The sequence below is a fragment of the Dioscorea cayenensis genome, chromosome 20 (genome assembly GCF_009730915.1).
Source record: "Dioscorea cayenensis subsp. rotundata cultivar TDr96_F1 chromosome 20, TDr96_F1_v2_PseudoChromosome.rev07_lg8_w22 25.fasta, whole genome shotgun sequence".
Lineage (NCBI taxonomy): Eukaryota > Viridiplantae > Streptophyta > Magnoliopsida > Dioscoreales > Dioscoreaceae > Dioscorea > Dioscorea cayenensis.
The window spans coordinates 29,070,001-29,084,538 of record NC_052490.1 but is presented as its reverse complement, the minus strand read 5'-3'; the positions used below and the strand labels follow the sequence as shown (position 1 = coordinate 29,084,538).

At 35.9% G+C, this 14,538-nt stretch overlaps 3 protein-coding genes and 1 long non-coding RNA gene across 4 annotated transcripts; 3 read left to right on the top strand and 1 right to left on the bottom strand.

Annotated features, from left to right (window-relative positions):
• Positions 1-497: 497 nt before the first annotated feature.
• On the bottom strand, positions 498-1,620 carry LOC120251495 (chlorophyll a-b binding protein of LHCII type 1-like). The gene has a single exon (XM_039260013.1). It carries the CDS (start codon positions 1,556-1,558, stop codon positions 761-763), a length of 798 nt encoding a protein of 265 aa, XP_039115947.1. The 5' UTR covers positions 1,559-1,620; the 3' UTR covers positions 498-760.
• A 2,566-nt stretch (positions 1,621-4,186) lies between these two features.
• Positions 4,187-8,420, top strand: LOC120251486 (chlorophyll a-b binding protein of LHCII type 1-like). Its single transcript, XM_039260004.1, has 2 exons — positions 4,187-4,265; positions 7,535-8,420. Exon 2 carries the CDS (start codon positions 7,535-7,537, stop codon positions 8,330-8,332), a length of 798 nt encoding a protein of 265 aa, XP_039115938.1. The 5' UTR covers positions 4,187-4,265; the 3' UTR covers positions 8,333-8,420.
• LOC120251485 (chlorophyll a-b binding protein of LHCII type 1-like) lies at positions 4,229-5,176 on the top strand. Its single transcript, XM_039260003.1, has one exon. It carries the CDS (start codon positions 4,266-4,268, stop codon positions 5,061-5,063), a length of 798 nt encoding a protein of 265 aa, XP_039115937.1. The 5' UTR covers positions 4,229-4,265; the 3' UTR covers positions 5,064-5,176.
• A 2,732-nt stretch (positions 8,421-11,152) lies between the features above and the next one.
• LOC120251056 lies at positions 11,153-13,742 on the top strand. Its single transcript, XR_005533346.1, has 2 exons — positions 11,153-11,466; positions 13,147-13,742. It is a non-coding gene; the product is annotated as an uncharacterized LOC120251056 (long non-coding RNA).
• Positions 13,743-14,538: the final 796 nt, after the last annotated feature.

The following is a 14,538-nucleotide window of genomic DNA, read 5'->3' as shown; positions in this document are numbered from 1 at the left end:
TATAGGGATGGCAAAATCTGAACCAATTCACTATTTCAAACTCGATCCTCCCTGAATGGGGCAAGTTTTTCTTTTCATTGAAGAGAAGGGCACATGGCGGAGTTGGGCGGGATGGGATTTTTTGTGAGGAGTTCATGACATGACTTTTGGTTTTATCTTGCGGGCCACACCTCAATAAAAATTTGCTTATATGTCTCTATATATATTTCATCTTCGATTTTTTTAATTTACAAATCAAAATAAATAAGAGTATATCGACTCAATTGTGTTTTCATTATACTTTCTCATTTTAATAGTTTAATTAAAAAAATACAATATTAAAAAAAAATCATTTGTTATGATTTTAACTTACTAGTAAATATTATATATAGTATATGAGGTTTGACAAAATAATTTCCCCAATTTTAGTTGATTGTTTACAATTTTACATTTATAATTAATTATTAAAAAAAATAGCGGGTAGGGCATGAAAAAAAAACAGCCAGCAGAAATTGTGGTAATTAAAATAAAATAGTATTATTTGAACGAGCTGGGGCAGAGGATGGTTCAAACCGGGCGGTGGTGCCCCGAACTGAAGAATAGACGGAAAAACATTGCATAAACATTGCTGAGAATAAAACCACGGGTACAGAGCTCAATATTGTACATTGGCAACGCTAATCTCAATCCCAGAAACGCGAGATTACAGTGCCCAACATAATTCGACGCTCGGGAATAAGATGGAGCATCAGACAAACAACGACCATTGCTCCTCGATCACTCATTTGCCAGGGACGAAGTTGGTGGCATAAGCCCAGGCATTGTTGTTGACGGGATCGGCAAGGTGGTCGGCCAGGTTTTCCAATGGTCCCTTTCCTGTCACAATGGCCTGAACAAAGAATCCAAACATTGAGAACATGGCCAATCTACCGTTCTTGATCTCCTTCACCTTCAGCTCCGCGAATGCCTCTGGATCATCAGCGAGACCCAGTGGATCAAAGCTGCCTCCCGGGTATAGAGGGTCAGTGATCTCTCCGAGAGGGCCACCAGCAATGCGGTACCCCTCAACGGCGCCCATGAGGATAACCTGGCAAGCCCAGATGGCAAGAATGCTCTGAGCGTGCACCAGGCTGGGATTGCCCAAATAGTCCAAGCCACCCTCACTGAAGATCTGTGCACCAGCCTTGAACCACACTGCCTCACCGAACTTGACACCGTTGCGTGACAAGAGCTCAGGGAAGACGCAGCCGAGGGCTCCGAGCATGGCCCAGCGGCAGTGGATGACCTCGAGCTCACGGTTCTTGGCGAAGGTCTCTGGGTCTGCGGAGAGACCAGCAGTGTCCCAGCCGTAGTCGCCGGGGAATTCACCGGTGAGGTAAGATGGTGGCTCACCAGAGAGGGGACCGAGGTACTTGACACGGTCAGGACCGTACCAGGGACTGCCTGAAACAGGTCTTGGCCTGCCACCAGTCTTGCGCATTGAAACCCGGCCCTCGCCGAAGATCTCGGAGGCTGTTGGGGCAACCTTCACGGCCTTTCCGGCGAGGGAAGGGGAGGAGAGGGCCATAGTTGCAGCCATTTGAGTTGGTGGTTAGAAGAGTGATCAGGAGGTGGTAAGACTTGTAGTGTGAGAGAAGGATGGTGAGCCGAGATGGAGGATATTGAACTTTATAGGTGAGTGGGAGGAGTTAAGAGGGATACACTTGCTTATCTTGGGCAATCTGTTTCTTGATTTTCATTGGCTTGGTGGTCTCTTAGCCACATTTTCTTTGATTCTTCAGATCATCCACATGTCCTTAGTTTGGTTGATGAATTTGTGGCCACAAGTTATTGTTTGTGGGCCATTGTCACATGAATTATAAATGCTCTCAAGCATTATTCATCTCTGTGAGAAATGCCCTCTCCCCGAATAACAGTTATTATCTTTTACGGTTCCGATTAAACATAGTATTTTGATTTCTAGTCTCTGTCATAGAGTCCATCAGTTTTTTTCCTCTTAGTAATAAATAAATAAATAAATAAATAAATTATATCCATTAAATTAATAGATAAATCGGCAAGTGATATTGTAGGTTACTAAACATTTATACACCAAAAATGAAACTCATATGAAGTAGGAGGAAGGTCGATTGATTAGCATCCAAGAATGAGCTCCAGTGGGAGTAAAAATATTGGAAAATTTTTGGAAAAAAAAATAGCTTTCTTTAAGACAATAATCTTCCATCACCATTTACTTAGGAGATTGAAAATTAAACTTTTGAATTTGAAGATGTTCCAGCCATTTTGATCGATCATTAAAGACAATCCAATCAGACAAATTTACAAATTGAATTTGTTATTTTGGATCTATACCCTCCAAATGAAATCTCTCATAAAAGTGTTGGTCAATCGTCTTGTGAATCTGGAAAACTAAGAGGATTGAGTTGAATAAAATAGCTTCTTGCCTAGGGAAAAGTGGCGCACCATTAAGGAGGAGAGTCTCATTCACATATTTTTTGTTGATGACATCCAATTTTTCTTGGTTTGTCTTCGGAGATTGGGATATCAACTTAGTTGAGAGGAAAAGACTCAATTTAATTAGAAGTTAAAGATCATAGTGATACCCTCTAGGTTATGATCTATGGTTCAAATTGAGTGATCTAGTTGTTGTTGTTGTTTTTTAAACCATATAACACTCAAAAGTACAGTGGATGAGTTTGAGACTTAAAATATAAGTATGGTCTTTCTATTTTGTATTTTGTATTATATATTTTTTTAAAAAATGTAGATAATTTATGGATTCAAACTCTTAACTTTAACTTGGAGAGAAATCAAATACCTACTCTACAATAATAGAGGTAGTCATCTTTTATTTTAAATGTAATTTAGGATATATGATACAAAATATAACTGTTTTATCTGCATCTTTTATGTAATTTGAAATTTATAAGAATTAAAATGAACAGGGATGTGACTTATCAAACAATTGAATAAACAATAATAATAATAATAATTATAATAATGGAAGATTTTTTTTTTATTTGTCTTAACTTAGATATTCTACTGTAATCTATAATTATCTTGTTTAATCATATTACATCTATTATTTTGGTAGAAGGACCCAAATGGAGATCAAAGTTGAAATGTGTAATGTTTACAAGCCAAAATAGACAAGACATTGGGGGTACTCTAAAAAATTTTTTTATGGGTAAAAATTTTAGGAGACCATTATACTATAACCGTTTTTCACTTTTCTCACTAAATTTCAATTTATTTCTTTTTAATCACCCTACACTGATTCTATTTCATCGGGAGGTCACCCATAAGATTCTGATCAATTTTTGCTAAGCTGGCCATCGGAATTACATGTCATGTATTAAACTAAAGTTATTTAATCCACGCTGGCTTAGACACATCAGGAAGGTGTGTGAAACATACACATCAGCATTTCATGAGAAGCCCTTGGTGAGGAGTATGCTGATGTGTATTTCCCACACACCTTGCTGACGTATTTAAACCAGCGGGGATTAAATAACTTTAGTTTAATGCATGATGTGTAATTCCGATGGCCAGTTCATAAAAAAATGATCAAAATCTTATGGGAAACAGAATCAGTGTAGGATGATTGAAAAGAAACAAATTGAAATTCAGTGAGTAAAATAAAAAATGGTCATCATACAGTGACGTCCTAAAATTTTTATTTTTATTTTTTTTCCTACTAAAGTTGAACCAAATAATGTGGATGAAACGCCTGCAATAGTAGTCCATGTGACCCACTTAAAATAAATTCAATTTTAATATTATATTGTGAGGCGGTAATTAATTAATAAGGGTGTAGAGATTGAATCTCTACACTTGAAATGCAAATTGGCAAAATATACAATGAGCAACATCTTCTTTACCAAGAGAATCAAGAAATCACTTGAAAGGTTAAAAGAGTAACTTCTGAATGCATGAGAACATATCTCAAAGATTGAGGGCACACGTGTCAGACAAAAGAATGCATGATAGCATTCATAATTCATGTGAGAATGGCCCACAAACAATAACTTGTGACCACAAATTCATCAACCAAAATAATGACAAGTGGATGATCTCAAAAATCAAAGAAAATGTGGCTAAGAGATCACCAAGCCAATGAAAATCAAGTAACAGATTGCCCAAGATAAGCAAACGTATCTTTCCCAACATCCCCCACGTCCACCTATAAAATTAAGTTCAACACCCTCCATCTCCCCTCACCACCGTTCCTCTCTCTCACACTACTACCAAACACCTCCTGATAACTCTTCTAACCACCAACCCAAATGGCTGCAACAATGGCCCTCTCCTCCCCTTCCCTTGCCGGAAAGGCGGTGAAGGTTGCCCCAACAGCCTCTGAGATCTTCGGTGAGGGCCGAGTTTCCATGCGCAAGACTGGTGGCAGGCCCAGGCCCGTTTCTGGCAGCCCGTGGTACGGTCCTGACCGTGTCAAGTACCTCGGTCCTTTCTCCGGTGAGCCACCATCTTACCTCACCGGTGAATTCCCTGGTGACTACGGCTGGGACACTGCTGGTCTCTCCGCTGATCCAGAGACCTTTGCCAAGAACCGTGAGCTTGAGGTCATCCATTGCCGCTGGGCCATGCTCGGCGCCCTCGGCTGCGTCTTCCCTGAGCTCTTGTCACGCAACGGTGTCAAGTTCGGTGAGGCAGTGTGGTTCAAGGCTGGTGCACAGATCTTCAGCGAGGGTGGCTTGGACTATTTGGGCAACCCCAGCCTGGTGCACGCTCAGAGCATTCTTGCCATCTGGGCTTGCCAGGTTATTCTCATGGGTGCCGTCGAGGGATACCGCATTGCTGGTGGCCCTCTCGGAGAGATCACTGACCCTCTATACCCAGGAGGCAGCTTTGACCCACTGGGTCTTGCTGATGACCCAGAAGCATTCGCGGAGCTGAAGGTGAAGGAGATCAAGAACGGTAGATTGGCCATGTTTTCAATGTTTGGATTCTTTGTTCAGGCCATTGTGACAGGAAAGGGACCATTGGAGAATTTGGCTGATCATCTTGCTGACCCAGTTAACAACAATGCTTGGGCTTATGCCACCAACTTTGTTCCTGGCAAGTGAGTGAGAGTGTGCTTGCATTGTACATTATCTGCTACTGTCTGAGATGTGTACCACCACTTTGTGTATTATTATTACTGCTGTTTGAACTTTGAAGAGTTGTTTGTTCCTTGTTAGTTGGTTTTGTGTATGTTGTCAAACTCTTCTGCTATTTGGATAGTTATAAATAATAGCCAAAATGTTATATAAGAATTTCAACGTCATTTGTGCCAATTCAATTATATGCTTAAATGTTTATTTAGGGAAAAATGGTTTTTTTTTTTTTTTTAATATTTAGTCATGAGCTTAAAAGTATAATGTCTTATTGTCTTTTAAAATTTATAAAAAAAAATATTTTAATAATTATTACTCAATGGAATAATTAGTTAAAAAGCTTTGAGACCAATATCCATACTACCATGGAGTCCGTAATTTTTTCTAATCAATTTTAGATTAATTTCCATGCTACCATAGAGTATATAACTTTCCTAATCACTTTTAGATTTTTCTTTTGAAGTTCATTTTATAGATATGGAGCACATAAAATCTTTTCTTGATATTTATACTTCATGTCATGATCTTTGGATCAGAGTGCTGAAATCCTTCTCTGACACTTACCTTTAGGGCAACAACCTCCGTAGGAATGCTCTTCTTCTCATCCAAAACAACTACTTTCTTGATTTTCTTATTTGCAATCCTATTGTATATCCAAAACATTTTTATTATTTTCACATTTAACATATTTTTATAAAACATTGACACAACCTTTATTGTTGTTTTATCAATCTTCCATTTCTAGTGGATTGTTTCTGTTGTCCTGTTCTTTTTTGCGCAGGTGGTTTATCTACATTTTAAAAAAAAAAATCCAACACCAAAAAGCTTTTAGAAAATATTAGAGACCTTGTTTTGGATTTCATCATCAACATTTTCTCTTTTTATATTTAATCTCAACCATGGAGGGTATAAGAATAAGACGTGTCAACAAACTAGCAAAAAACTATAATAAGACACTCGTAATAAACCAATGAGAAAAATAAATCAATCAAAAACACAAGATTTACTAATTGGTTCGGTTTAAAATTTACGCAGAGTTAATGAGAAAATTCCATTATCGTTAATAAGATGAAAATATTATAAACTTAATTACAAAGGTTAATGATGTGTCAATGACCGAGAGCTTTCAAGTATGAACAAAACGCAAAACTTTCTCTAATTTTCTTTTTCCGTTGTGTGGCCAATTGTCTCAAACAGCAGAACAAGCTCACCAGCCAATCCCCTACAACTCCCCTAAATTCTAAAGCTCTTATACCACATGTTTTTCCAAAATTCTGAAGTCTCACCGGTCCACTCACTACTTTTTTTTTAATCCAAGATAATGCTATAACCATATGTCTACATTTTCATTTTATGGACATTGGCTCACAAGAACATCCTGTTCTCGATGTTTTTGCCCTGTGCCATGATCCTTGGATTAGAGGGTTGAAATCCTTCCTCTACAAACTTCCCTCCATAAGAATGTAACTTTCCCACTCCTTTTCATTGAAAAAAACTACTTTTTTTTTTATTCTCTTATTTGCCATCCTATACTGTTTGTCCAAAACAAATTTATCATTTCAAATTTCTCATTTTCTTATCAAACATTGACACCTAAGCTTTTTTGACAATATTAGAGACTTTAGGTGGGATTAAAACCTCAACATTTTCTCTTTTTTATATTGAACTTCAATTATGGAGGGTGTGATAGTGGGATAAGCCAAAAAATTAATGCGCAAATAAATAAACTTATAAGACACAAGCAAAATAGATCAATGAAAAAATAAATTAACTAAAGATACATGATTTACTTATTAGTTGGATTAAAATCTACATAAGCAGACAGAGATGATGAGAAAATTTCACTACATTAAGAAGATAAAGATTATAAAGTTTATCACAAAGCTTAATGATATGCCAACGATCCAGAGTTTTCAAGTATAAACAAAAAATAAAACTCTCTAATTATTATTATTTTTTTCTTTTCTTTTGAGATATGATCAAGCCTCAAAGAACAAAAGCAAGGTCACTCCCACTAAAAATATTCTAAAGCCTCCCCCACTCTATAATTTTTTAATACAAGATAATGTTATAAACATTTGTCTACATCTTCATTCTTCCGAGTATCTGTATAACCAGAATACTTATGTATTATTTACATATAACCAAATCTATTTGCGTCGATCGGTTGGCACCAATTATTCATAAAAAAGTACTAGTGGCTAACATGGCCCATATGCAACATCCAGAGTTCTGCGCCAGTACACAATCCAAAGGCCACGAGCACTCATAAATCCATCAGCCAATCAAATTCAAGCAAAACATAGCCATGAGATGAGAACTTCTATCCTCCTTTCCCTCCACTCCCTTTATTTAAACCACTCTTCCCTCCATCTCCAACTCACCAACCTTCAATATTAATTCATCCTTCAATCTTTAATTCCACCACCTCTCAAAACCAAATGGCTGCAACAATGGCCCTCTCCTCCCCTTCCCTTGCCGGAAAGGCGGTGAAGGTTGCCCCAACAGCCTCTGAGATCTTCGGTGAGGGCCGAGTTTCCATGCGCAAGACTGGTGGCAGGCCCAGGCCCGTTTCTGGCAGCCCGTGGTACGGTCCTGACCGTGTCAAGTACCTCGGTCCTTTCTCCGGTGAGCCACCATCTTACCTCACCGGTGAATTCCCTGGTGACTACGGCTGGGACACTGCTGGTCTCTCCGCTGATCCAGAGACCTTTGCCAAGAACCGTGAGCTTGAGGTCATCCATTGCCGCTGGGCCATGCTCGGCGCCCTCGGCCGCGTCTTCCCAGAGCTCTTGTCACGCAACGGTGTCAAGTTCGGTGAGGCAGTGTGGTTCAAGGCTGGTGCACAGATCTTCAGCGAGGGTGGCTTGGACTACTTGGGCAACCCCAGCCTGGTGCACGCTCAGAGCATTCTTGCCATCTGGGCTTGCCAGGTTATTCTCATGGGTGCCGTCGAGGGATACCGCATTGCTGGTGGCCCTCTCGGAGAGATCACTGACCCTCTATACCCAGGAGGCAGCTTTGACCCACTGGGTCTTGCTGATGACCCAGAAGCATTCGCGGAGCTGAAGGTGAAGGAGATCAAGAACGGTAGATTGGCCATGTTCTCAATGTTTGGATTCTTTGTTCAGGCCATTGTGACAGGAAAGGGTCCATTGGAGAATTTGGCTGATCATCTTGCTGACCCAGTTAACAACAATGCTTGGGCTTATGCCACCAACTTTGTTCCTGGCAAGTGATGAGGGTGTGCTTTTGCATTGTAAATTATTTGCTAGTGTGTGAGATGTAAGTGTACCAGTGCTTGTATTATTATTACCATTGTTTGAAGAGGACTAGCTTGTTAATTTGTTCCTTGTTAGTGCGCGCACGGTCAAAATGTTACTTGGATAGTCATGCATAATTGTTGAAATGTTGTTATGTAAAAATTTCAATGCCATTTGTGCCAATTCAATTACATGTTTGAAAGTTTATTTTTAAAGGAATGATTTATTCATGAAACTAAAAGTATTTAAAAGTACCTTATTGCTTTATATAAATTTTTATTTTTAATTATATTTATTGAATGGAATAATTACCTTAAAACTTTTGATTAGGAGTGATCCACCCCCGCTCTTCCTCCTCCTTTGGTAGCGTTAGAGGTCCTTTTGTCTCTTTCTGGCGTTGTTCTACTTCTCTGTAGCACTGTCTTATTTTTTTCTTGTGTTGTTTCTCAAGTTGTTTGTTTGTTTGTTGATGGAACCACATTACCCCTGGTGATGGTTTTCTATCTAGGTTTGTTGTTTTCTTTTGTTGTTTGGTTCTGTTTGCTTTTGCTCTTCAGATTTGTACATTTTTTTTTTTCTTTTAATAAAATTGTGGTTTATCCACTTTTATCAAAATTTTATTAAAAAAAAACTTTTGATCAATTTTCATGATACCATGAAGTTTATAATTTTTCTAATCACTTATTTAGTTTTTTTTTGTCAACATTGGTATAGTCAAATCATAAAAATGCAGGAATTGCACACACATGGGATGTTGGGCTTCAAATCTCTTTTTGAGAACGATAGATGAATAGTATAAATAATGTGATTTGTCCATTTATTAAAAAAAATTAAAAAAATTTACAGATCTTTTATTTTTAAATTTTTAATTTCATTTTATAGACATTGGCATACATGAGTGACATTGTTCGTGATGTTTTTACTCCATGCATGATCCTTTGACTAGAGGGACCTTGAAATCCTTCTCGTGATGTTTTTACTCCATGCATGATCCTTTGACCAGAGGGACCTTGAAATCCTTCTCTAGAAACTTACTTTTAGGATAACAACCTCCATAAGAATGTAACCCTTTCACAATTCTTTTCATCCAAAATAACCACTTTCTTGATTCTTTTATTTGCAATTGTATAGGATTTTTTTTAAGGGATAAATTAGTTTAATTAAAAAAGACAATGTACAATGGAAACACAAGGATACAACTGGGAGAAGAACTCCAACAACATCTTCACTAGAAGTGGATACAAAACAAGATAAACATAAAGAAGAGAGTAAGATAAAGCATAGACCCTAGGAGGAGATGAGGCTCAGTCTTCTCACAAGAGGTTCCTGAAACTAAAAGTGTTGGTGGAGGATCAGTCAAGTCCCTAGAACAGTGTAGGCTCACCAGGATTACTTGCTACTCTCTCACTGGATCTCAAAAACTCCAAACTAAGTTTTACGGTGTTGGTTAAGTCTTCTGGTTTGATTCTTTTTTAATATAGTACTGCAAAAACCCGCATAAACATGAATGATTATTTGTCATCTTATTGTATAGTCAAAACAATTTTATTATTTTCACATTTCTCATATTCTTATAAAACACCAACATCCGAACTTTCTTGACAATATTAGAGTTCTTAGCTGCCATTAATTCATCAACATTTTCTCCTTTTACATTCAACTACATAACAAAACAATATGAAAATAAATTGGTCACACATAGACACAAGATTTACATGGTTTGGTTTAAAATGTATATCCAAGGGTAGAGGTGACAAGAAAATTCTACTATAATGAAGAAAATAAAGATTATAAGCTTGATCGCAGAGCTTAGGGGGTATCTGGTTGGAAGGATTGGATTGGAAATAAATACGTTTACATTGTGTAAGCCTTTGTTTGGACGTGGAGTAATGGGAGTGGGAGAGGCATGGATAAGGAGTAGAGAGGAATGAAGGAGGAGTCCCATGCCTCTCACTTTTGGGGAATAGAAGCTATGATGGGTAAATTACCCATTTACTCTTTTATTTATTTAATTATATATCTATTAATCTAAATAATTTATTATAATAATTAAATAACAATTAATTTGAAAATACTTAAATATAATATTAATTATAATAAATAAAATAAATAGTATTAAAGTGACCTATTTTAATTTTAATACTTAATTATTGTAATTAAAGTGAATAATAATTTATATGAATAGTTATTATGGCTTAGTTTTCTTAATTAAAGTTAAATAATTATTTATAATAATAAATATTTTTTAAAACGCAATTAGTTATTTATTATGGTTAATTAATTGTTAATTAATGATATTAACAAAGATTTGGATATTACATGAGTTATTAAAGTTAAATATTTATTTATAATAATGAATTTATTTTAATACTTAAATAATTTTAAAAATAAATGTCACAACTCATTATTATATATATAAAAATATTCATTTGCATTTAAAGGCATAATATATAGTCATTTTTTTTTTTTTACTTTTTACATTCCCAATAAATTAACTAACTTTCAAATCTTTCAAATTAAATATAGTTTTCATTCCCATGTTTTTTCCAATTCTCCTCATTTTCATTACTCCTCCACTCCTTTCCATTTCATTCCTTGCAACCAAACGACCCCTTAATGATTTATCACTGTCCATAGTACTAAGAACAAGAATTAATAGAGAGTTTTTAAGACATAAAACTCTAAGTTTCAGGGCCTGTTTGGATACCAATGAAATATGCCATAATTCCACATTTTGACATAATTATGCCATATTGGGTGTTTGGGTTGTTAAATTGCAGTGCAAAATTATGCCAATAATGTGAATGTTATGGCATAATTCAGCATTCCACTCTGAGTGGAATATTTGTTTATGCTGAATTGCGTGGTTGGCTTATCTTCTGTCTTTTTCTCATTCTCTCTAAGACCGGTGGAGATATTTCATTTCTAGGGTTTGAAAAGCCCGTCGCTAGGGTAGTCAAGACGCCAAAGTTGAAGGCCGCCAGGGCAGTCAAGACGCCGGAGCTGAAGGCTGACGTTGGAGCCGAAGTTCGACGCTAGTGCACCCAAGTCGTATCCTCAGCAGGCCAGAACCAGGCCGGAAAAGGAAGAATGGCTTCATCACCTGCAAGGTGTCGGTTGTTTCCTTTTTTTTTTTTTTATCTTGATTTGTTCTGTGGTTGTGAAGCAAGAGGTATGATTAATTAGGAGGCCTTAAAGACCATCTCTACTTATACATCTCAAAGATGACATCAACAAAATTTGAAATCCATGTTGGACATAGTTTAATGAAGGAAAAACATAGATTTGGTGGTCTTGGGGTCTGGGTGTTGTTTTGCTTTACAACGTTTCAGTTTTTATTTGATTACTTTTGTTGATTTGTCCTGTTATTATAGGGTAAACATCATTACAACGCTTTGGCTTTCATGGAATTACTTGGTTTATTAACTTTCATTTGAAGGAATTAAGATTATAGTTATTTTGATATATTGGTATGTCTTGGAATTACTTAGTTGATCTGGTATGTTCTGTACTCCAAAGTTTGCAGATTGTTTTGCAACCAGAGTTTGCATACTCTGTTCTAAATTATTCTGATAATTAGTGACCTTTCTGAACATTAGAGATCATTTGAAATAGTGAGTGGCTTATCATTATGATTTATCTGTATGTGCATTGGCTCTCATAAACCAAGAGTGTGCATATACATATATATACATACATACATATATATATATGTATATACATATATATATATATATGTATATTATATTCTGTATGTATTCAAGTATGTTAGAGAGAGATGGGAAAGAGATATGTGGTCAATGAACAAGGAGTGGCTTATTATTGGAAGTATCATCAGTTCATTGTTTATTTCTATATGTTTTATAAGTCGCTCTTCCAAATTTTATATATTAAAGTATATTAGAGACTGAAGAGTGAAAGTGAAATAGAATGCTTTTGTTTATCATTGATAGTACTAATAGATTGGCAATGGACCAATGATGGGTGGGTGCACATTGAGGGGGAATGAGTTTGCATTGTTAGAGATAGGTCCATTGTCCTCAATACAAATGTTGGATACTAAATAGATTGGTTAACAGCTAGCATCTTATTAAACTGAACAAAAACCTTAGTTAGCATTCATATTAGAGTTTAGTTAAATTTGAAGCATGGTTTAGCTTGGTCCTCAATACAAATGTTGAAGCATGAGTTAGTTAAATTCATTTATACTAACATTTTTTTTTTATTATTTATGACTATAAGTTAAATGGCAAGTGAAGGTAAACATGAAAGTAGGGCAAAGTGGAATGAAATTCACAAAGCTCACCTAGTAAGATTATTGGGTGAGTATAATACTTCTGCATATCATTCACAAAATTGATGGAGTAAAGAAGCATGGAACAAAATGGTATGCGACATGATAAGCAAGGTTTCCAATCCAAACCTCACCACAAACCAAATTAAAGCATTAGAGCAAGAGTTGAAAAAAACCTACAAGCTTCTAAAAGGCTTTTATGAATCAAGTGGCTTTGGATGGGACTATGAAAGATATATTGTATCGGCTCTTGATGATTTTTGGACACCACTACTGGATGTATGTATATAATTAATGATTTATGTTTTCATTATTGTCTTTTATCTAATTTGGAGCAAATTAGACAGAGGAATATAGATGCAAGGAAATAGCATAAAAAACCATTTCCATATTTTATGGCACTGCAGGAGGGTTATGAGGGTAAGCATATAATTTCTAATATTTGAATCTTATAATTTTTTCTTTTATTAACATATTATATATTTTTTATGTAAAGAGATACGTTGAAGGTAAGCGATCTCGTGGTGTAGAAGATTATGAATCACATGAGGTTTCCACAACCCCAAGTGTTTTTACTCCAAATGATCCACTCCAATCACAACCTCTGCATGAGACAGAGGATGATGATATTATGCACGTGGAACTTCTTTGTCCTCAACCATGGAATCCTCAAACTCAAAGTTCAAGCAATGTAATAGGAGATGAAGATGGATATAGAAGAAAAAGGGAGCAAAAGGAAAAAAAAACCAAGATTCATCATTCAATATGCAACAATACATATCATTTCGAGAGCGTGAGAATAAAGAATATCTCAATGTTCTGAAGGACACTCAAGTAGTGCAGAAGCATACAATAGAATATTGCATGAAGGTGTTTAACTCAATGAGTTGCATTTTCATAAAGGAAGAAATGTTCAAAGCCACCCAAATTTTCATTAAAGATAAGAGTTATTGTGAACTCTTCTTATGTCTTCAGGACGATCATAAAGTGCCATGGTTGAAGATGATGTTCTAAAAATTGAGTAATAAACAATGAGTATATGACATTGTTATGTGTTTTCTTGAATGTTATGTGTTTTCTTTTGGATTGACATTGTTATGTGTGTTCTTAAGATAATAAACTTGTTAAAATATCCTTTTGGCTTGACATTGTTATCTGTTTTCTTGACATTATTATTATTCAGGAACTTGCAGTATTTGCCAATTTTCAAAATTTTGTCTTTAATCTTAGTAAATTTACTAGGTTTGTTTGCTTGATTTACATATATTTAAGAATTTTTTCATTAATCTTTTATAAATTTGCTAACTTCATGCAAACTTTCATGACCGTGATATAGAAGAAGATAGCAATGGCATTTGATAAGATCATGTAGGTGAAGGAAGGATTGGTTTTTAATACTAGTACATTAAAAAAATCAATATAGCCAATGGCCTACTAATACAATAAAAATCAACGTAACCAATGGCTTTTTTTACTAATACATTAAAAATCAACAAACCTATGTTCTAGCTCGGCGATAGCTACAATAATTATCCCACATATGCATTGCTATTTCATCTCTTTTTCAAGCACCTGCATTTCGCTCAGAGTTCATGGTATTAACATCCTCACCATATGAGTCATCTCCATTAGGAACAATATTTTCTTCATCATCAAATTTCTCAACAACATCTGCACCATTATGTATATGGATGAAGTTATGCAACATACAAGCAGCAACTACTATATTAGTTTGAGATTCGATTGGATGAAAAGTTGCAACTTTAAGTATTGAAAATCTCATTTTCAAAATGCCGATGATGCGCTCAACATGATTTATTAACGAAGCATGTCGCAAATTAAATAGTTCTTTAAAATTGCTTGGTCTAGATTGTGCTCGTCCTTACTC

Excerpts from the sequence above, each read along its gene's own strand:
- LOC120251495 (XM_039260013.1), bottom strand. The coding sequence starts at position 1,558 with ATGGCTGCAACTATGGCCCTCTCCTCCCCTTCCCTCGCCGGAAAGGCC.
- LOC120251485 (XM_039260003.1), top strand. The coding sequence starts at position 4,266 with ATGGCTGCAACAATGGCCCTCTCCTCCCCTTCCCTTGCCGGAAAGGCG.
- LOC120251486 (XM_039260004.1), top strand. The coding sequence starts at position 7,535 with ATGGCTGCAACAATGGCCCTCTCCTCCCCTTCCCTTGCCGGAAAGGCG.